A 27,901-nucleotide genomic window follows, 5' to 3' on the forward strand; every position below is an offset into this window, starting at 1 on the left:
GGAATCAAAAGTCACTCTTTTAGGTTGGGTGGTTGGTCTTTGCCCTCCGGCTTTTGTGCGGTTTTTCGGGGTCTCTAGGCTTCATGGTGGCCCTCTTTAATATCTTTTACTTTGCGTTGTTATGTTCTGTGTGCGCACATTAACTATGGTGCGAATTTATTTCGATGTTGGAGTCTAACGGGTTGCGATTGAAATAACGACATGAAACTTCCGTCCGTCTCTGACTCTCTGTTGTACCTGCACCCGTTTTAACGTCTCCTCAGGTGTAAACTATGGCTCGTGCTTATCGGTTTGTGATTGGAGTTTGCACATCGCGTTAGATCTGGTTGGCATGTTTGCATTGGCGTCGACGCTGTTTCTGGCCTATCTGATGCTGATGCTGTACCTAGCGACAGGACTGACCCTGGACGATATTTCGGTCGAGGTGAGGCATCAGGTAGGACAAAGTCTGCAATCTGAGTCCGACTCATCAACCCTGGAGACGTCGCAAGGATGTCGAATTGAATCTCATTCCCCGTTACTATTGGGTTCGGGCGGTGTGGTGTACAATCACTTGTACTGTTCTGTTGGAGACGACGGTTCTGGTAAGTACCTTTGCTCGATGTCTGACGTCATCTCACACCAGGGTCCTTGTCTCGGGATGTAAGGGGAAATTTTCCTTACTTTTAATTTATATGGATCAGTTGTTCTATGTCCTGACATCGAGGAAGGAGCAGAGGTGGCTTTATAAATTCCTTCCTGAACCTATAGGGGGAACTGCATCAGCGATGCAACCGCACTCACGACCAATGATGCAAACCTGCAGCCAGGTGAAACGACGAAAATAATTAGATGATCGGTTTATAAAGTTTGTTTTGAACTTTTGGAAAAGCTAGTCTGATATTCATTTGATTATCAGGGATTTTGCAGATCTTGACATACAATTTTATAATATATATATATATATATATATATATATATATATATACATACCATACAATATATATATATACATACATATGTGGATACAATATACATATATACATACATACATATATACATACATACATACATACATACACCCATACATACATACACCCATACATACATACACCCATACATACATACACCCATACACCAGTACCAGAGGTTCGATTCCTGATCTTGGTGTGTAATTTTCCCCACATGTGTCAATTAAGTACAATTAAAACAAACTCCACTGCCCTATTCTTAACGTCTTCATTTTGCACTCGTTTCCCACTCTTCGTCCTCTCTTACCTGGCAGTAACGGTGCAGGCTGACAATGTGTTCTCCCTGTGGGGTGACGACCAACCAAGCTTCTTGCCAACAAGGCCTCGCATCGGTCTCTCTTTGTCTGGACTGGCAAATTGCTGCCTTGGTGGTACGTAGTAGTCCGCAACAGCCATCTCTTGCTGGTGTTTTTTTCCTTTTCTTTCAATCCGTACAGAAATTGTGTACTTGTAGATGAGCTTGTGTACTTGTAAATTGTGTGTGAGCATTTAAGTTTTTGTGTTGAAAGAGGGTGAGGAAAGGCTGAAAATTAAAATGTCTTGAGCAAACCTCCCCACTTTCAATAATGATTCCTTCAGCAAGTCTGCTTCTTATGTGTCTGTATAAAGCCGGTCTGTGGGGTATTACATCAGACTCCATAAACTGTCTGTCCCATTTTCTCATGAAGGAAATGAGCCGTTAATTTCACAAACTTTAAACCTCTGTTACAGGTACATGCAAACTGTTTTTCTGTAAAAAAAAAAAAAAAAAAAGTTAGACTAAAAGATTCTCAGGGGATGTTGCAATAACTGGTGAAGAAGCCGTCCTCACTGATGGGTTAATTCCCCCAGACTTGTATTTTGTTATGACTTGCAATAGCCCGTCCACCAGGAGCGGCACGATGCCATACATCTATCTATAATTCCAGTAATCTCTGTCTGTACGTTTGTACGTTTGTCTGTGACCGCTGTTTCTCGACAACCACGGGTCCGATATACTTTTAACTTGCCAGGTATATTGCTGGGGACCCGAGGATGTGCCTTTTCAAGGTTTCATATTAATCGGACAATTACTTACCGAGCTATGTCCAAAAAACGATTCAACCAATCAGAGAGCTTGCAGAGGGCTTTGCGAATGGACCAAACCATTCATGTAAATAGAGGGGGGGGGGGTTCTGTGGTCGTTGCGAATGGACCAAACCATTCACATCGAATCATCGAATCACATCGAATGGACCAAACCGTTCGCTTTGGACCAAACCATTGCATGTAAATAGAGGGGGGGGGGGGGTTCTGTGGTCGTTGCGAATGGACCAAACCATTCATGTAAATAGAGGGGGGGGGGGGGTTCTGTGGTCGTTACTGCCACGTGGTTTCAAAGTTTTTTTTTGTTGTTGTTGTTTGCACGCATGTTTTTTTGCACCCACGTACGGGCACGCCCTAGGATGTTTACACACACACACCCCTACACAAATTTTTTTTTTTTTTTTTTTTTGGCAAGGAACGGGCACCCACGTACGGGCACGTCCTAGCTTATATATAGTACGGGCATGCCCTAGTCTTTACAAAGGGAGACTTTGAGGTTCTCTCCCCACCCTTATTCCTGGGGATTTTTTTTTTTCATCACTCAAAACCCTCCTGTGCACACCCACGAGAACAACCACCTGTTTTCAACCCATTCTGTCCAGCGGTTCAGGGGTGTGTATAAGTCAAAAACTGCCCATCAGGGTGCAGCCCGAAGTGGAGATCAGTTTCTGAGGTTTGGGACATGGAATGTAGGGACAATGACAGGGAGATCATGAGAAGTGGTGGAAGTATTGGTCAGAAGAAGAGTGGACATATGTTGTGTGCAAGAGACCAGATGGAAGGGAAGTGGTGTGAGAATGGTGAAGGGTAGGCAGGGACAGAAATACAAGTTTGTGTGGCAAGGGTGCCTGGAGGGCGTGAATGGTGTTGGTGACCTGTTTTCTGAGGAGTTTGTAGACGGTGTGGTGAGTGTGACTAGAGTGAGTGATAGGTTGATGATGGTGAAAATGATGATTGGAAAGCTCTTGGTGAACGTCATCTCGGGATATGCTCCGCAGGTTGGTCGAAGCGATGAAGAGAAGGACAGGTTCTGGTGTGCGATAGAGAAGCTGATGGAAAACGTGAAAGATGAGGAAGTTGTTGTGGTAGGAGGAGACCTAAATGGACATGTGGGAAGGAGTATGGATGGTTTTGACGGACTTCATGGGGGTTACGGATATGGTGTGAGAAATGGAGAAGGTGAAAGGATTTTGGAGTTTGCTGATGGAGCTGATTTGTTGATTTGTAATACTCAGTTCCAGAAAGAGGATAATAAGCTTGTAACATACACGTCAGGTGGGTCAACGACAACCGTTGACTACCTGATGGTGCGTAGGCGAGATAGGGGGCACCTCCGGGACACAAAGGTGATCCCGGGGGAGGAGGCTGTTTCACAGCACCACTTGGTTGTCTGCGACGTAAGGGTGAAAGGTGCGAGGAGAGCTCGGCGGGTGAAGTACCAACCAAGAATGAAGGTGTGGAGGTTGAAAGAGGTGACAGTAAGGGAGGCATTAAAAGAGAGGCTGAGTAGGGTCGAGGATGATGTGGTTGAGCTTGAAAGTGGTTGGATGTCAATGAAAGCTAGTCTGTTGGGAGCCGTTGGTGAGGTATGTGGATGGACAAAAGGACCACCGAAGCACTCGGAAACATGGTGGTGGGATGATGAAGTTGGAAAGAGGATTGACGAGAAGAGGAAGAAGTTCAAGGAGTGGCAGAAGGCGAAGGGTACGGGAGCAGAAACAGCAGAGCATGAAAGTTATAAGGCAGCCAGGAAGGCTGCAAAGAAAGAGGTAGCAAAGGCGAAGGAGGCATGTAGGAAAATGTTCGGAGAACGCTTGGATTCCGAAGAGGGTCAGAAAGCAGTATTCAGGATTGCAAAGCAGATAGCGAAAGAGAGGTGTGATGTGATGGGGGTGAGTTGCTTGAAGGATGAAGTGGGACAAATCGTTGTCGACCCAGATGGAATTAAAGGAAGATGGAAAAGATATATGGAAATGCTGTTGAATACAGAGAATGAATGGGATGGCAACATAGAGAGTAACCCAGTTTTAGGACCGGCAGAGAAGATAACTGAGAAGGAAGTTGAGGAAGCGATAAAAGCAATGAAGGGTAGAAAAGCGGGAGGGCCGACGGGAGTTGTGGGAGATATGTTGAAGGCAGCAGGAAGTTGGGGTGTGAAGAGAATGACAGAGATCTGTAATCTGGTGGTGAAAGAAGGCCGCATTCCAGTGGATTGGGAACTGAGTACCCTCATCCCTCTATACAAGGGGAAAGGTGACCCTCTGGAGTGTGGCTCATACCGAGCGATAAAGTTATTGGAGCATGGAATGAAGGTATTGGAAAGGGTGTTGGAGAGGAGGATAAGGAAGAAAGTGAAGATCGACAAAATGCAGTTTGGATTCATGCCAGGAAGAGGAATGACAGACGCGCTTTTCATTGTGAGGCAATTGCAGGAGAAGTACATGGAGAAGAGGAAGAAGTTGTTTCTTGGGTTTGTTGATCTGGAGAAAGCATTCGATCGGGTTCCACGCAAAGTATTGACATGGGCATTGAGGAAGTTAGGAGTGGAGGAATGGTTGATCAGAGTAGTCATGGCAATGTACAAAAGAGCGCGCACAGCTGTAAGGACGAAGGACGGGAACAGTGGTGAGTTTGAGGTGAAGGTGGGAGTGCATCAGGGGTCGGTACTAAGTCCACTACTATTTGTAGCTGTGATGGAGGTGCTGGCTCAGAACGTAAAGGAGGGTTTACCGTGGGAGTTGTTGTATGCAGATGATCTGGTGTTGATTGCGGAAAGTATGGATGGACTGAAGGAAAAGATGAACACGTGGAAGGAATGTATGGAGACAAAAGGTCTGAAGGTGAATATCGGAAAGACGAAGGTAATGGCAAGTGGTAAAGCATGTGGTGAGGTGGAAAGAACTGGGAAGTGGCCCTGTGCTGTGTGTAGGAAGGGTGTCGGAGTGAACTCCATTCAGTGTACAATGTGCGCTGAGTGGGTTCATCAAAAATGTAGTGGTCTGAGAGGGTCTTTAACCAGTGTGGCAGCTACATTCAAATGCAAGGTGTGCACAGAGGGAGCTGCAGATGGAGAAATGTTGAGTTGGATCTTGGAGACAGCGTGAAGCTGGAAGGTGTGAAAACATTTTGCTACCTCGGAGACATGCTGAATGGAGAAGGTGGATCAGACTCGGCAACGGTTGCTCGAGTGAGATGTGCATGGAAGAAGTTTCGGGAATTGAGTGGCGTGCTGATGATGAGGGGAGTGTCGTTGAAGCTGAAGGGAAAGGTGTATGCTGCATGTGTGAGAAGTGTTATGATTTATGGGAGCGAGGAATGGGTAATGAACGTAGAGCAGCAACGAAGGTTGGAAAGGGTGGAAATGCGAATGGTTCGACGGATGTGCGGAGTATCGTTGAGAGAGAGGAAGACAAATGATGAATTGCGAAAGATGATGGGAATAGAGCCTGTGATTGATGCTGTGAAGAGGAACAGGTTGAGATGGTTTGGTCATGTGTTGAGGAAGGATGAAAGTGACTGGTTGAGAAGAGTGATGGAAATGAATGTAGAAGGAAGTAGAAGACGGGGAAGACCGAGAAAGACTTGGCTAAAGATGGTGGAAGAAGAAATGCGGGCAAGGGGGTTAACAAGGAGAGATGCAGAAAATAGGGCAAAATGGAGAAGATTGTCATGGGGACCGCAAGGCTAACCCCCGCTCTAGCAGGGAAAATGGCCTTTTAAAATGCATGTTGTACTCAAAACCCTCCTGTGCACACCCACGAGTACAACCACCTGTTTTCAACCCATTCTGTCCAGCGGTTCAGGGGTGTGTATAAGTCAAAAACACACGAACAATCAAACACTTCTTGAACTAGAATGGCACTTGGTAGACTGCATACCTCCACCTCCGCCAGGCTGAACAATTTACGTTTTGTATCCCACTGATGGGCCGGATCTATAGCCGGACCTGAACCAGGATCAAATCTGCTTGTTGTCACCCAACCAACTCATCCACAAAGTTTTGTCATAACTCATCCACAACTTTTTGAAATATCATGATATACAGTCACATGAAAAAGTAAGTACACCCCATGTAAAGTTTTGACTTTTTCAACATACTTCAATATACTTCAACATACAGCTATTTGATCTTTATTTCAACAATATTGATAGATGAAGGTGAAATAATACAACAAATATCATGAAACATTTACATTTTGTAATCCATTGTATAATTTAAATAAACATAAATGCAAATTTCGCATGTGGAAAAAGTAAGTACACCCCTACTACATTTACCTACTACCCCTACCCCCTACTACACGCCCCTATACATTTATCACTACTTCAAATACCTAAAATTAGAATCAGGTGCACCAGCTCAGGTGCAAATGATGAGAACATCGTTAGAGAGGATCTTGGAGGAACCTGTCTTATTTAAACCTCAGACATTTAGTTTGGTTTGCTCTTTGTTGTTGAAGTGTGCGGCGTCACCATGCCTAGATCAAAAGAGCTCTCTGAGGCCTTCAGAAAGAAGGTTATAGATGCCTTCGAGTCTGGGAAGGGATTTAAAAATATCTCCAAACAATCTGAAATCAATCATTCGACTGTCCGGAAGATCATCTACAAGTGGAGAAGATTCCAAACAACTGCCAACTTGTTCAGGCCAGGCCGCCCCAGCAAGTTCAGCCCGAGAGCAGACCGCAAGATGCTGAAAGAAGTCTCCAAGAACCCCAGATTGTCATCACGGGACCTACAGGTAGCTCTTGCCACTGTTGATGTCAAAGTGCACGAGTACCATTATAAAGAGGCTGCACAAATTTGATCTACATGGGAGGTGTGCCAGGAGGAAACCTTTGCTGTCCAGAAAGAACATCAGGGCAAGACTAAAGTTTGCCAATGAACACGTAGGCAAAGATCAGCACTTCTGGAACAATGTGCTCTGGACAGATGATGAGTCAAAGGTAGAGCTATTTGGCCACAGTACCAGAAGATATTGTTACAGACACGACTTTGATGTTAAGGTGGGCCGAGCGGAATGGCCGTCGTGTCCGCACAAATTACCCGATTATACTCGACGTTGACGGAGCCGCGCTACGCTGGATCAATAAAGGAAAAGAAGACACCCGGCTGGATTATAATGACAGACACCAATGTTTCGATTCTCAATTATATTCGTACGGAAAGGTTAGATTACAGGGGCTAGAGGTATATCACAGGAAGACAGGCACTTAGACACACTCTTATATTGACCCCGGACAGACGACAGATAAACGGGACAACGGCTGACTCACACGGGGATTGATGGCAGGGAAAGGCAGGTATCGGTGGCTCCAGGTGCGCCTGGGCTCGGGGCAGAATCCACACGGTTCGGTCCGGTCCAAAGATGCGGGGAGGTCACAGCGCTCGGAGGTAACGTTCTTTCCCAGGCGGGTTCGCTTCCTCTCAGCGATCGCAGGCAACGTTCTTTCTCAGGCGGGGCGCCTCTGACTCAGCGCGCGCAGGTACTTCTTTCTCCAGCTGGGGGCGCATCTCTCTCAGCGCTCGCAGGTACTTCTTTCTCCAGCTGGGGGCGCATCTCACGTCACGTCCGCTAAGTCGCCACGTATATCCGGCGGGGAGTGACACGCCCTCGGCTCGTTAGCTCCGCCCCAGATGGAATCGGTCCGCCCTTCTGATTGGGTGCGGGGGGGTTACCAGGCTCCGCCCTTGACGAGGAGCTGACAGCCAGCCCCTCTGGTAACCCCGTGGAGCGCCGAGCCGGTGTGAGGACGCATCCTCCCCCGCGCCGCCGCGCCGCCCCCATCTCCTCTGTTGTTGTAGTTATAGTTGTGGAAGAAGATGGAAGGAGGTATGGAAGATGGAAGGAGGTATGGGAAAGGTCCTAAACTCACTACTGATGCCATATAATCACATTCTGGTGCAACGAAGAGTCATAATTAATGGAAACGAGGCCTTAACTGACATAGACTAAGAATAACTAGCAAGATGTCCGAAAGTTGTCTACGTGTGGTGCGGTGGACCTGGGCACGACATTTAATGGGGGAATAAGGGGAAGGTCGGCTCTACTGATTGTTGTTTACAGACAATGGGACTAGGGAATGGGGGATTGGGGATAGTTGGGGAGTATTGGGGAAAATAGGGGAATATTTACAAGCGGATATGGAGGCCAAATTCCATATTCGCAACATTGCACCCTTCTCTACCCTCGGGGCGTCCCGACCCGATAAATTTTTACCTACTTTAGTGTGGCACGCAATGTAGTTCCCTCTACTATTAACTCTACCCTGAGTGCGACAGTTTTACAGATATTCACAAATGAGTAAATATGTCCCCCTGCGACGTTGCACCCTTCTCCTCACAGAAACACACCCACAGGATAACCGAATCCGGAAAGAATTCGCAAACTAAACATACAGCCGGTAGGGAGCATTATTTACACGACTACGCTGCTATTTACACTACGATCCAGGACCTGTTTTTGGAGGAACACATGCAGATGTTATGCATAGAGAGAGCGCGCTTGCCAGCATCGATACACCAACCCACGAGTGCTCTGTGGCCGACGGCCTTTAATAACGTGCAGAGCACCCTTTCCCAGCATCAAAAGCACCACCCCACCACCAATCGGTGCAGTCACCATTGTTCATTGGAATAAAAATAAATTCGACAACCCCTAACCCTGCAGGTGTCTCTTGCTCTTCTTGTGGTGCACTTGGTGTTAACTAAAAGTGGTTCACCTGTATGGCATAGGTGCCACGTTGACCCATAGGTCCATCCCCGGGTGGTGCTTGGCCGCAAACGAACTGCGGTCCATTGTGGGTGGCCACAAACATTGCGGTCCATATGGTGTATCGATCCCGGCAGCAAACAGCGAAAGTGCAGGCCCACAACTGCGCAGCCAGCACCTCTCTCTCCTCTCTCTCTACCCCAAAGCCAGATCCTCGGAGGTGGGAGACAAAAGAAGCAGACAAGTGAGTAAGGTGGTAAGGGCGCAAAAGTGCACGCAATGTAAGGTGATGCACACTGGGGGCACATGGGAACCAGGTGAGACAGGTACGTTCCTATCGTACGCCCCCCCCCCCCACCAGGTAACCTACATGGCCCCTCCCTTACCCCTTACTGTATCCACAAAACACAACACTACCCATAGACATCTACTTTACAAATCAACAAACATCCCTACTGTCTTCCCCGTTCCTCCCATATACCAAATTCGTCTTCTCTCCCTCCTAACCAATCAAATTTGCCATTTTCAACTCTCATCAAAATTTGCCATCTCCAACTCAACATCAAAATTTGCCATTACCAATTCATCATCAGTCCCTCCTAGGGAGGGAGAGATGGAATCACCCCAATGTCTCATCCACGTCGTGATGCGTCTCACAAATCCTCACAGCAATTCTCATTTCCTGCACAAAACAAAGAAAACACAGGTGTGGAGTCATCATCATCACCACAGGTAAGTGGCTGCGTATGGTGCGACAGGTTCATCACTCCTAACTATTTCCTAAATGACTTTAACAACTTTACACTACCCGGGGTCTTTCTCCGGCCAAACCATTGGCCCTCTTACACTATGGGTTCTAAAAACCTATTCCCATTGGCCAAACTGTGGTGCTTTCCAATTTGGGGTCTCACTCCCCCGATTCATCTCCCGGTGCCCTCGCACAATTTCTGGGCTGTGGCGTGTACCTCTCCCAGTGGGTCTACCCACCTGCACACCTCCACCACTGCCGTTGCCTCCGAGCTTACCTGCTCCTTACCCTAACCTAACTACCTGGGGAAGGCCCTCTGGCGCTCTCCCCACTCGGTGCCCTCTCTGGCATTGGGCTACCCGGGTCCATCCTCCGGATCCTCGGGCCCCACTGACAACTCTACCGGCTCCCATAGCCCACCTGCGGCCTCACCTGGCCGACATCCTCACAGTGGTGGAGTGCTCAACCAACTACACACACTAACAGGCTACACGCCCAGCCATTTCCACAACACTAATGCACCCATTCACAACACCATTCTGCAACCGCACCACAAATGCCAATATCCAACCACAATTTACCTATACCCTCTACCTAACACTTACACTACCCGCCCCGGGTATTCGTGATGGGGGTCCACTCTTCCCCCATTCACACCTTCGCACCATGCACACCACTCCGTACCACCTACTCCAACTCTCTCCACACACCTGTACCTGCACACCTGTGCTCTCACACCTGGTGCCACCTGCACCCTTCTCTCCCCAAGCGCATTCGCGCTGATCCACACACTCACTACTCACACACTGCTCCACACACCTGTCCAGTTGCACACCTGTGCAATCACACCTGTTCCATCCTCACACACACGGCATCATCTCAGCTAACTACTCCCTTCTGAAACTTGCGCTTCCCAGTCGTCCCTTTAAACTATTGCGCTCCCACGTCATTATCATCCACACTAATCTACCTGCGTCCCCACTACAGGTATCAGTCACTAACTAAACTTAACGTTACCTAATGTCAATCCTCGCTAGATCCCTACACACCATATCCTAACCCACCCGGGCTAGTTTTCACTGCCATACACCCCATAAGCTATTGCTCCTTTGCCCCCCCATGGGAAGGGTGGCAGGGATGCCATCCCACCACATCGGGGGTCTCTCACTACCAATTTTGCACATCAAATTTCAACAAATCAAAAATTTGCCAATCCCTACCCATCATCTGCCAATCACTACTGCCAATCCCTTGCCAATCATCAAATTTTGTTTTTCTCTAATTTTGGGGCCAAAACACTATCCTCATCACCCAGTCTCCTCACTAATACCTCTCGGTGCGCCAATCCCTGTCCAAAGCCCGGCTTCGTAAAGCCAAGCCATGAATGCGGGTTGTTCTGTGCCAGCGGCTGGATACATCCCGCATTCGGTGCAGGGAAGGAGGTTTACCCGGGCCGAGATCCCACGCACCATCTCGGCACGGAGCCATCCCATGGCTCGATCTCGGCCTGCCGGAATGCCTCACCAAAAAGTGGTCGCCATGACGACCCTTTCTATCGGGCTGACCGCTCCGCCTAGTGGAGCACGGACGCGGCCGTTCAAAGCGAGGCCCAGCACGCACCGAGGGCCCGATTCGGCTATAAGTCGCTCTAACCTCTAACCCGTCTAACGTCGATGCTTCACCTGGACGCTTACACCCCGCAGCCCGTTCCTTGCTCACACATCCAGCCGTGCCCATGCTCCTCGTCCCTTTCCTTACACACCCAGGTACACCCATTCCACTCACAGCCTTGGTCACACACCTGACCACCGAACACTTTGGCACACATTCGTTGCTCGCACACCTCACCAATACACCTCTTCGCACCCCCTCCTCGGTCACCTCCTCTGTGACAATCACAGGTGTGCCCTCATTCGCACACCCAACCACGTGCCTCACCACCAACTCCAGCGTGCATTCCCACTCACGCGCTACCATTCCAGGTGTGCATCCTTCCATCCCAGGTGTACATACTCGCTCACCTGTCATAACCAACTCACTCTCCTTGTCACTCTCACTACTTTCACCTCCATTCCTGACAGCGCACTCACCCTTACTCTTGACAGCGCACTCTTTCCTCATGCACCTGTCCGTTACACACCTTTCTCGCGCACACTCTCCCGTTACGCCCTCTGTAACACTCACCACAGGTGGACACTCTTCCTTACTTCTGACAGCGCACTCTTTCCTCATGCGCCTGTCCGTCACACACCTTTCTCGCGCACACTCTCCCGTTACACCCTCTGTAACACTCACCACACCGCACTTCCACGTGCTCCCTCGCACACGCGCTACGACCTACTCACTCTCGCCAGCACCCTCACTCCTTGGCACGCACTTTTTCCTCACACACCCCAGAGTCGGACTTTCTCGCTCACCTCCTTTTTCGCACACCAGACCTGTCGCACACTTCACCAACGGCCTCTCACGAACACCCGGGTCCATCTCGACCCCCAAGCTTCTTAAATCCCCTTGCGCATCATACGCACGACCATATTGGTCACCACTTACACCGGGTCCTCTTCCTCTTCGCTTCTCCTCCATCACCTGCGAATCCCTCATCCGGTTAATGGGCACATCATCACGATTTGAACACAGACTTTGGACCAATTCTTTTATCTCCTCTTTTATTTCTTTCTTATCCCCTCTCCGTCGCTTCTTAATTTCACTCATCCCTTCTTCCACTTCTTCTAATTTGTGCTTCACCTCTTTTATTCCCCGGTACGTCTCCTCAAGCTCATCCTCCAAGGCTACCTTGACCGTTTCCATGTGCGTCCTCACCTGCCGGTCCTTCGTCTCCATTACCTCTATCACCTCGTCCAACCTCGTTGTCAGTCCCTCACGTACCATCTGACATTCCCTCTTCGTCGCTATCAAGTCGTCTTTTAGTTCTTTCTGTGTCACTTTTAACCCTCCTAATACCGCAGTGTTCCTTTGAACCTGCTCCGTTAGTTCTTTTTGTCCCTCCGTCAGCTGTTCCACCTCCTGCGTCAGGACCTCTATGCCCCCCTGTAACTTTACAGTCCCCTTTCTCACCTCCTTCTCCATGTGCTCCTTACAGTGCCTCACCTCCTCGCGCACTCCTCCGACCTCCTCACTCACACCTCTTCTGATCTCTTCTCCCATCACTTGCATCTCCTGCCCAGATGCCACCCTCATCTGCTCCATTTCCTCCCTGTGAGCATTCAGTTTGGTTTCTACCCCCATTCTGACCCCCTCTATCTGCTGCCCCATTTGTTTAACTTCCCTTTCCGCTTGGTCCCTCATGTCCCTCAATTTGCCTTCCATGGTGTTTTCTAACCCCTCTAACCCTTTTTGCATCCCTTCCATTTGATTCTCTTGAGCGGCCATTCTGTTTTCTACCCCCGTTAACCCCTCCTGTATTTCCCCTAATCTATCGTCTAATTTCCCAAATTTCATGTCTAATCCCTTAAAATTATTGTCTAATCCCTCACTGGTACCCCTCGCTTCGTCCCTCATTACCCCTATTTTGCCCTCCAATCGCTCACCCTGAGCATCCATCCGGTTCCCCATTACCCCCAATTGCTCATTCTGAGCCTCCATCCGGTTCCCCATTACCCCCAATTGCTCATTCTGAGCCTCCATCCGGTTCCCCATTACCCCCAATTGGTTACTCTGCAGTTTGAGGGACGCCTGCATTTGCGCCATAAATTGCTCCATGAGGACCTGCATCTGGGCCATCCCTCCCACTTGTGCAGCGGGTGCGGCCGCCGTAGCTATGTGCGAGGCGCCATTTTGCGCGCCCGCCACCTCGTGCGTGACGACGCTATTTTGCGAACCTGCCGCCCTCACTGCTTCGCTCTCCTCCCGTGTCTCAATTTGGTCCTGGACCGACCCTGCTTCACTCTCCCCTACCGGACCCCAGCCGTCTTGATCCGCCATAGCGCGACTTTCAAAATTCGAGTTTCGTAACACAAATCCAAATTTTGCTGTTATAATTTCGTCGAGCGCAGTAACCGCGGGACCGCGCTCCGGATCGATTTTGTCGAGCGCAGTACGCGCTCCGAATCGATTTTCCCTCCCAAAATTTGGGCCTAACTAATTTAGTCCCGGGTCCGAATCTCACTCCTCGACACCAATTGTTACAGACACGACTTTGATGTTAAGGTGGGCCGAGCGGAATGGCCGTCGTGTCCGCACAAATTACCCGATTATACTCGACGTTGACGGAGCCGCGCTACGCTGGATCAATAAAGGAAAAGAAGACACCCGGCTGGATTATAATGACAGACACCAATGTTTCGATTCTCAATTATATTCGTACGGAAAGGTTAGATTACAGGGGCTAGAGGTATATCACAGGAAGACAGGCACTTAGACACACTCTTATATTGACCCCGGACAGACGACAGATAAACGGGACAACGGCTGACTCACACGGGGATTGATGGCAGGGAAAGGCAGGTATCGGTGGCTCCAGGTGCGCCTGGGCTCGGGGCAGAATCCACACGGTTCGGTCCGGTCCAAAGATGCGGGGAGGTCACAGCGCTCGGAGGTAACGTTCTTTCCCAGGCGGGTTCGCTTCCTCTCAGCGATCGCAGGCAACGTTCTTTCTCAGGCGGGGCGCCTCTGACTCAGCGCGCGCAGGTACTTCTTTCTCCAGCTGGGGGCGCATCTCTCTCAGCGCTCGCAGGTACTTCTTTCTCCAGCTGGGGGCGCATCTCACGTCACGTCCGCTAAGTCGCCACGTATATCCGGCGGGGAGTGACACGCCCTCGGCTCGTTAGCTCCGCCCCAGATGGAATCGGTCCGCCCTTCTGATTGGGTGCGGGGGGGTTACCAGGCTCCGCCCTTGACGAGGAGCTGACAGCCAGCCCCTCTGGTAACCCCGTGGAGCGCCGAGCCGGTGTGAGGACGCATCCTCCCCCGCGCCGCCGCGCCGCCCCCATCTCCTCTGTTGTTGTAGTTATAGTTGTGGAAGAAGATGGAAGGAGGTATGGAAGATGGAAGGAGGTATGGGAAAGGTCCTAAACTCACTACTGATGCCATATAATCACATTCTGGTGCAACGAAGAGTCATTATAATTAATGGAAACGAGGCCTTAACTGACATAGACTAAGAATAACTAGCAAGATGTCCGAAAGTTGTCTACGTGTGGTGCGGTGGACCTGGGCACGACATTTAATGGGGGAATAAGGGGAAGGTCGGCTCTACTGATTGTTGTTTACAGACAATGGGACTAGGGAATGGGGGATTGGGGATAGTTGGGGAGTATTGGGGAAAATAGGGGAATATTTACAAGCGGATATGGAGGCCAAATTCCATATTCGCAACAATATGTTTGGCGAAAACCAAAGACAGCATTTGACCACAAGAACCTGATACCAACTGTAAAGCATGGTGGTGGAAATATTATGGTTTTGGGCAGCTTTGCTGCATCAGGACCTCGGCAGCTCACCATCGTAGAATCCACTATGAATTCTTCATTGTACCAGAGTGTGCTTGAGGATAATGTGAGGCCATCTGTCGGAAAGTTGAAGCTCAACCGAAGGTGGACCTTGCAACATGACCATGACCCTAAACATACCAGTAAATCCACCAAGGAATGGCTGAAAAGAAAGAAATGGAGGGTTCTGGAATGGCCAAGTCAAAGCCCGGATCTAAATCCCATCGAGATGTTGTGGGGGGATTTGAAACGAGCTGTGCATGCAAGAAACCCCTCAAACATCGCACAGCTGAAAGAATTCTGCATGGAGGAGTGGGCAAAAATTTCTCCCAGTCGATGTCAGAGACTGGTAGACAGTTATAAGAAACGCCTACTTGAGGTTGTTTCTGCCAAAGGGGGCAATACCACCTATTAGAGCCAAGGGTGTACTTACTTTTTCCACATGCGAAATTTGCATATATGTTTATTTAAATTATACAATGGACTACAAAATGTAAATGTTTCATGATATTTGTTATATTATATCACCTTTATCTATCAATATTGTTGAAATGAAGATCAAATAGCTGTATGTTGAAATATGTTGAAAAAGTCAAAACTTTACATGGGGTGTACTTACTTTTTCACGTGACTGTATGTTGCTTTTGGCCCCCATCTCTCAATGGTGAACAATAATTTAATCCGATCAATCAAATATGAGGAATCCTGCTCAGACAAACAGACAAACAGACAGACAGGCGTGAAAAACATAAACTAAGTCCACGTTTGGTAGCAGATGTAATTATAGTATGTTTGAGGATAGGTTAATAAAATTAACTTGATTTTTGTTCATTATTGTTGCACAATTATATGATTAACAAAACGATCACCCGCTAAGAGGACACACACACACACACACACACACACACACACACACACACACACACACACACACACACACACACACACACACACACACACACACACACATACACACACTGGGGCTCCAACCCAAAGATAAGCTGAATGGTCAATATTGCTGCCTTTGCACACTAGTCTGTGATTTAATAAAATATGATTGTGACACTGGCATGAACCACAATAATACAGGCATGTGTGATACATTATCAGCAAGATATGAGGCCGAAATCACAATGGATGCCTATGCAATGGACAACAAAAGACGAACAATTAAAGTGTAAGTGAGTTACCCTAACCCTATGGGCCTGTACAAAATGGTTAAGGATAGGGCAATGGAGAAGCAAAAGAAAATGAAAGAAACTTGTTGGGATTTGAGAAATAGATTTGGAGATAATGAGATGGAGGTAAAGAGGGGCGTGCCACACACTCGATGGCTACAGGGCCAGACCGGGTACCCCAATCTCTGCTAGTTAATTCTGGTCGGGTGGCAAGATCTCTGCACCCCTCACACTGCCAGAACTGCTCCCCATCAGTGCTTCATGCCTTCCTGCATGCTCTGCTAGACCCATGCTGTTTTCTGGGAAGGTCTTTTGTCCACAGGATGGTATGTCTTTTATGGGGAAGAGTTGGGGGAATCTATAACTGAGAGATGTGCGTGCATGCATCAGCGTTTTTCTCTGAGATGGCCAAATGGATCTTCGGCAAACTTTCAGATGTGCATCAATGAGTGCCGTAGAGTGTTTTGGGCCAAAAAAAAAAAAATTTAAGAAGTGAATTTTTTGGGAAGGTTGCGTGGTTTAATCGCTCTATATTGCCTAAGCCTTCTTTGTAGCTATGTGAAATGTAATATTAAATGATCCCTGACCCCATTCCTCAGTAGGTGTAAAGAAGTGTTTTTGGCCCCACAAAAAAAAAGATTTCTTCAAAATGTCAACAGGATTAGAACAGCAATGGGCAATGCTAGGTACGCATGCTAGTTTATTGTAAAATGAGAGTGGGAAGGAGGAAAACCAGGCCCGTGGGAAAATGTGTGGTTTCTACACGAAAATAGTTTCTACCTGAAGTGCATTTGAGCTACATGTGTGCCCCTTCACAACAGTGCATCCGTAGACTTATCATATACTGGACCAGGAATCCAAAACGGAAGCGTGGGTTACCATGCTCTTCCATGCACCCTTCAATTTTATTTTCAAGTAAAGTGGCCTCTTGGAAATATTGGGCGACATCAACTTTTTTTTGGCCGAAGAGGCATGAATTTTGACTGTTGACAAAGGTTATGTCTATTCAAAATATATTGTGGCGGACACGAAAGCTCACTGGCCGTGCCTTTGGCGTCAACGACGGCGGTGGACGTCGCGCAGGCGTTCATCGCCACCTGGGTCGCCCGGTTCGGCGCCCCCTCGGACATCTCGTCCGACCGTGGCCCCCAGTTCACCTCGGAGCTCTGGGGGGTGGTCGCGCGGGGGCTCGGGGTCCAGCTGCACCGCACCACGGCCTACCACCCCCAGGCTAACGGCCTGTGCGAGCGGTTCCACCGCTCGTTGAAGGCCGCGCTACGGGCGACCCTCCGCGACGGCGGCTGGGTCGACAGGCTCCCCTGGGTGCTGCTGGGCTTCCGGATGGCGCCCAAGGACGACCTGCGCGCATCCGCGGCGGAGTTGGTCTTCGGGCAACCGCTGCGGGTGCCGGGCGAGTTCCTCCCCGACTCCACGGCACCATGGTCCGCGGCGCAGGAGCGCTCCGCGCTGCAGGAGACCGCCCAGAGGTTCGCCCCGGTGCCCACGGCGCACCACGGGCACCCACCTACGCACGTCGCCCCGGAGCTTCGCACCGCGGAGTACGTTTTCGTCCGGCACGACGCCCACCGGACACCACTGCGGCCCCCGTACGACGGGCCTTTCCGCGTGCTGGAGACCGGGGTGAAACATTTCACCTTGGACATCGGCGGCACTCCTGACCGGGTCTCCATAGACCGCCTCAAGCCGGCCCACCTCGACGTGGACCACCCACCGCCGGTGGCTCGGCCCCCGCGTCAGGGCCACCCCCCGGCGGGCGGACCCCCAGCACCGGCCGGCCCCCGAGCCTGCACCCATCCCGGGTGCAGCCGGAGGCATCCCAGCTGGCATCCCTGCACCCCGGACGCCGCCAGTCACCAGAAGGCGCTTCGGCCGGGTCATCCGTTTGCCCCGCAAACTGGCCCTCCAGGTGCGCGGGAATTCTTGGGGGGCGCGTGTGGCGGACACGAAAGCTCACTGGCGCGAGGGCCTCATTCCACGCACCAAGTGGGCGGCGGCCACGCCCGAGGGGTAGGCGTGGCCGCGGGATATACACCGGGTGCGCAGCCCGGAACGCTCCAGTGCTACAGTGACCTCTTGTCAATAAAGACACTTTTGTTTTAACCGCGTTGTCCGCTTCCTCCTTGGTAGCAAGTCGCGCGTGTAGCACCGCGCTTCAATATCATGTTTAGCCTTTTCAAGCTTGAAGGTGTGATATCAACATCAAATGAGAAAGATATTTTGGCACCATCTTTGCAGGGTGGCATTCTCTATCATATAGGGAATGCTCTGCTTCAGAGACATCACGGTTGAAGTTTGTAGTCAGGTTGTATTTTGTCAGAAAATGAACGCAAATTTGACAACTCCAAAGGTGTGAGCTACTTTTGACATAGTCTGCCATTCCATGAGATTTGTTGTCAGTGATAAGGTGAATTAAGCACCAATGACGTCAGAACGCACACTTCGGAAGCTTTAACTTTTAATTATTATATATTGCATGTACAAGAGGATGAACTTTTGAGCGAGCACCCTTCACGTAGTTTGATGCCAGAGTTAACTCGGAGGCTAGCACCGAACTTGATTATTACCATTCAGAATTTCAAAGTAACCAAGTAAAAGTTTTCCTGTCATTTTCAGGACTCAAGCAATTCCTTGCCCACAGGCTGCACGGACAACCCTTGGCCCAGACTGCCTTGGCAAAAGCTGCACAATCCTTTGTTGGGTGTGATGGGGATAGGACATCTGCAATCGTTTTGGCACTGCATGGTGGATCGGGTACAGGAAAAAGCTATGCTGCAAGGCTACTGGCTGAGCAACTGTACTGGCGTGGAGCAGCTAGCTCATGTATTCGCATCATAATTCCTGAGCAGTTGACAACTGCCACCAGGAATTCATCTGCCCAAGTTCAATGGGTAAGCTGCTTCAGCCTGACAGAACCATCCCTGCTGCTTTTGTGAAGCTTCAAATTAAGCCAGTTAGGTACATTTAATTTCATGCCAAGCAAATGCTGTGCATAACAGTGTGATAAATGCACACCTTGTGGCTTTATGTTGCAATATAGGTTGTAGGCCAAAGTAGTATTACTGTACTTGTATACCATGCCCTGACATGAGTGTATCTTAGGTGTATTTGCAGTCAGTATTGCAAAATGGTGTCTGGGCCTGTAAGCACACATTGTTTATTCTTGAAGAGATTGAAGAAATGTCACGTGAATTGCTGTGTTTGCTTTTCACCTTGCTTCGAGACCCGGTCCGTGGTGCATTCTACCGCAAATCCCTCTTCTTGCTAATCAGGTGAATGGAAAAAGATGATGCGGCTCACTCTTGCTTATTCAGATGGATATGTTTCAGATACTATTACAATCAGAGAGACGTTTTTGTGTTATTTGGTGGTGGAGGTTATGTTTTCACCCCTGTCTGTTTGTCTGTCTGTATGTCCGTTTATGAGCATGATATCTCAAAAAGTTATGGACGGCTTCGCCAAAACTTGGTGGACGGGTTGGGTGTGTGACGAGGACTAATTGATTCGATTTTTGTGAATATCCGGATGCAAAAAAAGAAAACTAGAGCAATGTGACTGTCGCCAATATGCCTCCACATCGTCCCACAACGGGAAGGTGCCCTCATTCACTGTTCTAAAAATAAACAAGTTTGATTTAAATCCCTTCAACTGTTTTCAAGTATCACATTTTCACCACCCATGACAAGTTTCACATCGATCGGTGGAGCAGTTTCTGAGAAGGGATTTTTTTTTTTTTATATCACCTTTCAAGCTAATATGACTGCCACACCACGTGACATGTGACCTTAAAAAATGTACACTGCATATGTATGGGTAGGGGATCGCATTTGTGAAGTTTCGTGTTGATCAGATAAGGTTCGTTTTTCTATCCAAGATGGTTGCCAAATCACATGACCTACGATGTCATCATTTCCAAACGATATGCAACAATGGTGTTGGATGATATTTGTAAACTTTTGCACCGATAGGGTAAGCTGTTTCAGAGATATAATTATTTTATATTTTCCTTCAATCCAATATAGCTGCCACACCATGTGACTAATGATGTTTTCGTGATAATCTTTTAATCGCCATGCCTAGTCAATGACACATGTAAAGTTTTGAGTCAACAGATGTAGTGGTTTGGGAGAAGATGTTTTTTTACGGTTTTAGGTTAAATCCAATATGGCTGCCAAACCATGTGATCTATGATGTCATAAGTTTAGTATTTCAATACAAATGGGTCATAGATCATGTGCATGCAATTTCAGATTTTTTAAAATAAGGAATTCTATGAAAACATTTTTGGCTGATATACCACTTCACCTCTGATGTCATCATTATCGTGATTTTGTTCCCCATTGAGAGTACTTGACAATGTGCCAAGTATCAAATTTTTCCATTCAGCAGTTTCCAAGAAATAAAATTTTAATTATTCATGTTTATTCCAAGATGGCGGCCATACCACGTTAGCTATGATGTCACAATTATGATATTTAAAAAAACATTCTGCATGGGTGTCACACCTACCCTGAAAGTTTCGCCTGAATCGGACATGTGGTTGCTGAGAAAAACTAGGTTTTGTCTGTACCGACAGACGGATGGATGGACGGACGGACAACCCGAAAACATAATGCCTCCGGCCACCTTCAGGGCGGAGGCATAAAAAAATTTTTTAAAGTGATTCTTCAACATTTAGAGATGGGCCCAAAATTATATATAGCACGATATTTCAAAAGGTTGTGGATGGATTATGACAAAACTTGGTGGATGAGTGGCGTACGTGACAAGAACAAGCTGATTCGATTTTGGTTCAGGACCAGATGCATATCCGGCCTATCAGTGGGATACAAAATGTAAACTGTTCAGACTGGCAGGGTATACGCTCTGCCGAGACTTCGTTGTTGCTATTGGAGCTCTCACCTCAACTGTATAGCATATGGCAATTGAAACGCATGTCCATTTGCTTGTCTTGCTTTACTGTACATCTAAATTGGCGAGAGCCAACTCGGAGCTTCCAGTAATTCACAATGGACCTAAGAACATAACATTTATTTGATTCCAGTACCGTTGGAGATGATTACATTTGGAAGGCGACACTTGAAGCCTTTGAGGCTGGAAGGTCAAGGGAGGAGATTTCAATCGAACAGCTAGAGAGAATTATCGAGGAAACTGCAGGTTACACGTGTGGTAAGAAATGCTGGCAACTGCTGCATGCTCTAATCTAGGCCTACGTATCACCATCACAATATCCCATCTTGCATCGTTGTTAAGTTCACTTTGTAAACCTATGCGATTGCATTGTGCAAATCTTTGAAATTTTTCAGAAATGTCATCCATCATTTGATCGTGGGGCCGACCCAGAAAATTTTTATATTCCCAATGAATGTGACATCCAGCTAATTACCTCCACACTCCAACTGTCTGACTTGATTACGTGTGCACTACTGAAATAATGACTTTTAATTTCCAAATTGTGTTATAGCTTTTGCATTTTCTGTCTGTCGACTTGAGATTAAATGATCGAGTCTCATTTTCTCAATCGATCAGCACAAAAATATTTCCTTGATCGATGTTTTGACCATTGGTATTTGTACCAGGCATTCCATAACGATTGTTACAACATTAATCATGTATTTCCTTTCAATGTGGAGACTTGAACCTCTGAATGAGTTTGCAGTTTTCATTAACACTGTCCCAGGTTGCCTAATTTAATGTACTAGTAAACCCACTCCATAAGGGAGCGGTAGGACGGGTCATGTTATTATCCTTTCTGGGTTATATATAGATTACAGTAGATCTTGGCTTGGACCTCAAGAACATCAGGGGTGTGTTCAATTTCCAAGTTTATTGTAAACCGCTTGCCAAGTGGCTTAAAATTCAAGCAAGCACTCAATTCACAACCATTGATAATGAGCGGCTGATTTGGCAAGCGCTAGCTAGCTGCTTGGTAACTGACCAAACTCCGAGTTTCTTACCTTTCAGTTTCATGTTAAACAGCTGTAGCGACTGTTTCAAAAGATAATCATATTTGTTTGTGGTTTACAATATTTTTGGGCTGCCACACAAAATGCTACAATAAGCTACTTATAAACGTGGATACGGAGTTTGTCCAAGCATGAAAATCCCCTTGGGATTTTCCAAGGGGCAAAACCAGAGGGGCAAATGATGTCGCAACAATCTCCATCGTGTGACCATTGTCCTCCTTTGAAGTTTGGATGAGATTGGATAAGTAATGACAGAATGCATCATAGTCAGACAGTCAGATAGTCAGACAGACACCAAATTACATATTTTAGTGTGATTTACATTAGCTTCAGTTATGTGGGCTTCAGGATGTACACACTCGTGTAGACAAACACCGAGCTCGTACCGTGATGCTGTGCCATGCTAAGGGGTGCAAGTATCCTTTTGAACAGTTCCGAGCAGCCAGACTTGCTATTTTGTCCACACCTCTATCGCAAATAGCACCATGCCACACCTCTGAGCCATCTTGTCCGTTCCAGCACGATGGTACCTCAGTAGGTGTTCTTAAGGTGTATCTTCCACGTTGGCTTTATTGTGTGTTTACTCTTTGTCTCACAAGGATTTATTCACATGGCTTTTAGACTTATGACCATTGATAATTAAAAATAAAGTTCACAGACGTGTGCGGCATGGTTCAAAATGCATATACACATGACCAAAAGTATGTGGACACCCGAACATCACACATCTCATTCCAAAATCATGGGCATTAACATGGAGTTGGTCCCCCCCCCCCCCCCCACCCCCCTTTGCTGCTATAACAGCCTCCACTCTTCTGGGAAGGCTTTCCACTAGATGTTGGAACATTGCTGTGGGGATTTGCTTCCATTCAGCCACAAGAGCATTAGTGAGGTCGGGCACTGATGTTGGGCGATTAGGCCTGGCTCACAGTCGGCGTTCCAATTCATCCCAAATGTGTTCGATGGGGTTGAGGTCAGGGCTCTGTGCAGACCAGTCAAGTTCTTCCACACCGATCTCGACAAACCATTTCTGTATGGACCTCGCTTTGTGCACGGGGGAATTGTCATGCTGAAACAGGAAAGGGCCTTTCCCAAACTGTTGCCCCAAAGTTGGAAGCACACAATCGGCTAGAATGTCATTGTATGCTGTAGCGTTAAGATTTTCCTTCACTGGAACTAAGGGGCCGAGCCTGAACCATGAAAAACAGCCCCAGACCATTATTCCTTCTCCACCAAACTTTACTGTTGGCACTATGCATTTGGGCAGGTAGCGTTCTGCTGGCATCCACCAAACCAAGATTCATCCGGCAGACTGCCAGATGGTGAAGCGTGATTCATCACTCCAGAGAACACGTTTGCACTGCTCCAGAGTCCAATGGCGGCGAGCTTTACACCACTCCATGCCGTGCATCCGACGCTTGGCATTGCGCATGGTGATCTTAGGCTTGTGTGTGGCTGTTCAGCCATGGAAACCCATTTCATGAAGCTCCCGACGAACAGTTGTGCTGACGTTGCTTCCTGAGGCAGTTTGGAACTCGGTAGTGAGTATTGCAACTGAGGACAGACGATTTTTACGTGCTTCAGCACTCGGCGGTCCCGTTCTGTGAGCTTGTATGGCCTACCACTTCACGGCTGAGCTGATGTTGCTCCTAGACATTTCCACTTCACAATAACAGCACTTACAGTTGACCAGGCGAGCTCGAGCGGGGCAGAAATTTGACGAGCTGATTTGTTGGAAAGGTGGCATCCTATGACGGTGCCACGTTGAAACTCACTGAGCTCTTCAGTACGGCCCATTCTACTGCCAATGTTTGTCTATGGATTTGGCTGAAAATGGGTTTGGCTGAAATAGTCGAATCCACTAATTAAAGGGGGTGTCCGCATACTTTTGCTCATGTAGTGTACTTCAACTCTGAAGTCTCTCGCGGAAAAATCCACCTCCCTCCGCAGTTAAATTCGTTAAATTGTTCATGGTAAATCTTTTGCGGTTAGTGGTGGTTTTTCCCTTTTACTACTTTTATCGTTTTATGTATAAAATCTGCTTTACTCCTCTTTGGAAAGACATGCAGTATTATACACATTTATCCACAGGCCCAGGCATTTACACACGGCATATCTCGCTTATTTCCCAGCTTTGTAGCAGGGGGTCGCGGCAGGTTCCACACAAAACTTCCTCCAAAGGTCCCTTCAAGATCATCATCAAGTCGGATATGATCTGAGTATCTAGATTGACTCGACTCGCTTTTTACTCTGTTCATGAGTGAGAAAGCCCTCTCGGCTTTAGTCAGGTTCAATGCTCACTTACACTCATTCGTTACTCTTCTTTCCCCATCTGTGGAACCACCTTCCACACACTCTTCAATCACATTCTTCCCTCCAGGGCTTCAAGACATCTGTTCACCATTTCAGATGATCCCCCATCCAAAAACCATGATATTTTCTGCCACGATTTCCTCCCCCCCCCCCCCCCCGTCTCCCTCCCCCCACCCCCCATTACCCCCAACCCATCTCCTTCTAAATTTCCAGGCCTTTCCCGAGAGCTTGCTACTTTTCCTTCCTATCCATCTTCTCTACCGCGTGCAACCTCCCGTACCCCTTATTCTTCCCCACATCCCTTATTTGTCCAGGTCTCCCTCTATTTTGTCCCTCATCCCAGCTACAAAAATCTTTTTTTTTTTACTCTATGTATGTGCATCTTCTTATTTGTGTCATTCATCAATGTGTGTGTGCCGTCCTTCGAATAGACGTTAAACTGGATGTCCCATTGAATACTTGCCTCTAAACTGTGTCTCGCCTGGGTTTGAATCTTGGTCCACATCCATATTTTCACCATGTCACCCTTCGCTTTATTTTATCACTCTTCCCTCCGCTTCCTTGTTTCCTCCTCTTTATGCTGTTCTTTTTGTTGTGTGTACATATCCATTCTCTGTCACATAAAATGAGGGGGGCATCCTGGGAAACTCAGACTTGAAGGACATCTTCGTGGCCCTAATATCTGATTGAGTGTCAGTTTACCTCATGCTCATAACCACAGCCCCATCTGCAAAGGTGCAAAGGTCGGGCTAGCAGCCCAAAGACATTGGTGTTCATCCTTTATATACACTCACGCACCACTGAAGGCTCCCACCTTTTCTGATACACGTGTGTGTGTGTACGTGTACGTCTGCCCTTTTCTTTCATTTCTACACAATTCCTTACCCCTGGGAAATGTGCTGTACCACATTATTGGCAAACGTGGAAGGTCAATGACACAATAAAGCCTTTCAATGATTCCATTTGGCCCAACTCTGCCGTGGTGCACTCCCGGGTTAATTTTTGCTACGTCTTATGTTTTGATGGTGATGGTTTACTTAAGTCCAAATAGCCCGATCTTGATCGGGTGACCGAACTTGTTATACTCTGTTATAATACTGATTAAAGCGAGTGTGTTCTGCTGTTTTAAAAAAAGAAACATACGGTACTTGAAAAGTAATTCACGAATGCATTTTTATCTTTTGTTGTTTATTTCCTCATCTCCTTCCCACTTCACCACCTCCCCCAAATATATATATATATTTTTGGGTATATATGTGTATATAAATATAGTCGTGGCCTAAAATATTGGCAGCCTTTCACTTTTTTTCAAATAATGCACCTTTTATTCCAGAAAATTGTTGAAATTAAAAAATAATTTGGTATCCACAATTGTATTTCTTTGGTGTGCAGTGGAACAAAACATAAAAAGCTGAAAAATATACTAAATCTTAGCTTCAAAATGAAGCCTTCAAAGAAAAGAACACCTTCCGTACAGTCAAACATGGAGGAGGTTTAGTGATGTTTTGGGGTTGCTGTGCTGCCTCTGGCACTGGGTGCCTTGAATGTGTGCATGGAATCATGAAATCAGGAGATTACCAAGGCATTTTGGAGCGCAATGTTCAACCCAGTATCAGAAAGCTGGATCTCTTTCGAAGGTCATGGGTCTTGCAGCAGGACAATGACCCCAAACACACTTCAAAAGGCACCCAGAAATGGTTCAAGACAAAACGCCGGACTGTTCTGAAGTGGCCAGCAATGAGTCCAGATCTAAATCCCATTCAACAACTGTGGGGAGATCTGAAAACTGCAGTTGGGAGAAGGCACCCTTCAAATCTGGGAAAACTGGAGCAGTTTGCACAAGAAGAGTGGGCCAAACTGCCAGTAGAGAGGTGTAGGAAGCTCATTCATGGCTATAGGAAGTGCTTGACTGCAGTTATTTTGTCCAAAGGCTGTGTGCTACCAATTATTAAGTCTAGGGTGTCAATAATTTTGTCAATTCCATTTTTTTATTTTCTGATTTTAAATTATATATTAAGTTCTAATTGTATATTAAGTTATGAATCAAAAACGAAGGTTCTGTAATATTAACAGTGAAATAAAGAATTGTGGAGACCAAATACTTTTGTCAATTTCAACTTATTTTTAGAGAAAATTGTGAGATTTGAAAAAAGTGCCAATATTTTTGGCCACGACTGTATACAAATATATCTTTTCTTTTTTTGTTTTCTTTTTTTTGTATAAAAACTGTTTCAACTCGATACAATTCATGTTATCGTTGGGTTAACCCCAATTAATTTTCTTTTCATCCAAACAGAATTTGACAAGAGAAAAGGTATCGGCTCCATTCCTAATGTTGTGCCATTTCTACCACTGGAACATCACCACGTGGCTCTCTGTGCCTGCGATCATCTGCTGAACCATGGCACTTTGCCCAATACGCAGTCATCCCTCCACGTAGCTGATAGCATTGTCTCCAAATCTTGCAGAGGCCCAACACTGGCACGGTTTGGTTGTAAAAATGTACCAGGCCAAATTCTTCTCCACCTAAACTAGGCTACCTCTGCAGCTGAACTGGGTTAATAGTTTTAACCTGGAAATTTAAGGATCGGGCAAAACATTGCCAAGAAAACCATGACCCTATTTATGGTTTTTGATCTCATGAGAATGCAGCCAGCCTTCAAAGGGCAGCAATCTGAATTCTGGACTGCATTACTGTTTACCTGGAATAAAACTTTTTTTTTTTTTTTTTCATTTTGTGAGCTCGTTTTTGTGCAGACGTGGCAAGTTCTATGAAAAACAACTAGGGTTATGGTTCACATGTTTCATTTTGATTGCGATCGCAATGCCTGATGTCACTTTCTTTGCTCGGCAACGTTTGCCTTTCATGGGTTACCCTGAGGGCATGAAACGTTAATGTGTGGATTGATGTCACATGTTGACCACATGAGACAGACCGTTAATGATGAACCAGCTGGGTTTATTTAAATGTACAGTCATATGTTGACGTGGTAGTTCTACAGAAACTTCGTCAGTTTCGAACGATTAAAAATCTGGACCCTTTAATATTGTTACCTTTAGCAAAAATGGGATGGCACTCGTGTCCTCCCCACGATGCCATCAGAATACCTACAGCACTGTTTATTTTAATTGAGTGAGCTGCATTTACCAAAATGCTGTGGTATACTGGATGAAAGAAATCTTGCTTTGAGTACATTTCTACCAGTCTCTCCTTGTACTACCAGATGACAAGTGATATAGAAAAGGACGACAACAGCTGAGGGGTATTATCAAATGCTGGTAGTTAAACATCTACCTCTGTGCTTCTGAAATATCCAACAATGCTTGCTAACCAAAAGTCAATTGGCTTATCACAGTTAAAAATTTTCTTAGAGAATTAAATTAAACCCGGATTTATCAAATTTAATTTTGTAAATAAAATAAAAATTACAAATGCTTATACATGTA

At 47.0% G+C, this 27,901-nt stretch overlaps 1 protein-coding gene across 1 annotated transcript; it reads left to right on the forward strand.

Annotated features, from left to right (window-relative positions):
• On the forward strand, positions 1–27,901 carry LOC137432620 (torsin-2A). Its single transcript, XM_068124689.2, has 6 exons — positions 1–584; positions 1,265–1,381; positions 18,792–19,066; positions 19,278–19,447; positions 21,220–21,344; positions 26,751–27,901. Exons 1-6 carry the CDS (start codon positions 332–334, stop codon positions 26,987–26,989), a joined length of 1,179 nt encoding a protein of 392 aa, XP_067980790.2. The 5' UTR covers positions 1–331; the 3' UTR covers positions 26,990–27,901.

Source organism: Myxine glutinosa, chromosome 8 (assembly GCF_964187855.1).
Source record: "Myxine glutinosa chromosome 8, kmMyxGlut1.1, whole genome shotgun sequence".
NCBI lineage: Eukaryota > Metazoa > Chordata > Myxini > Myxiniformes > Myxinidae > Myxine > Myxine glutinosa.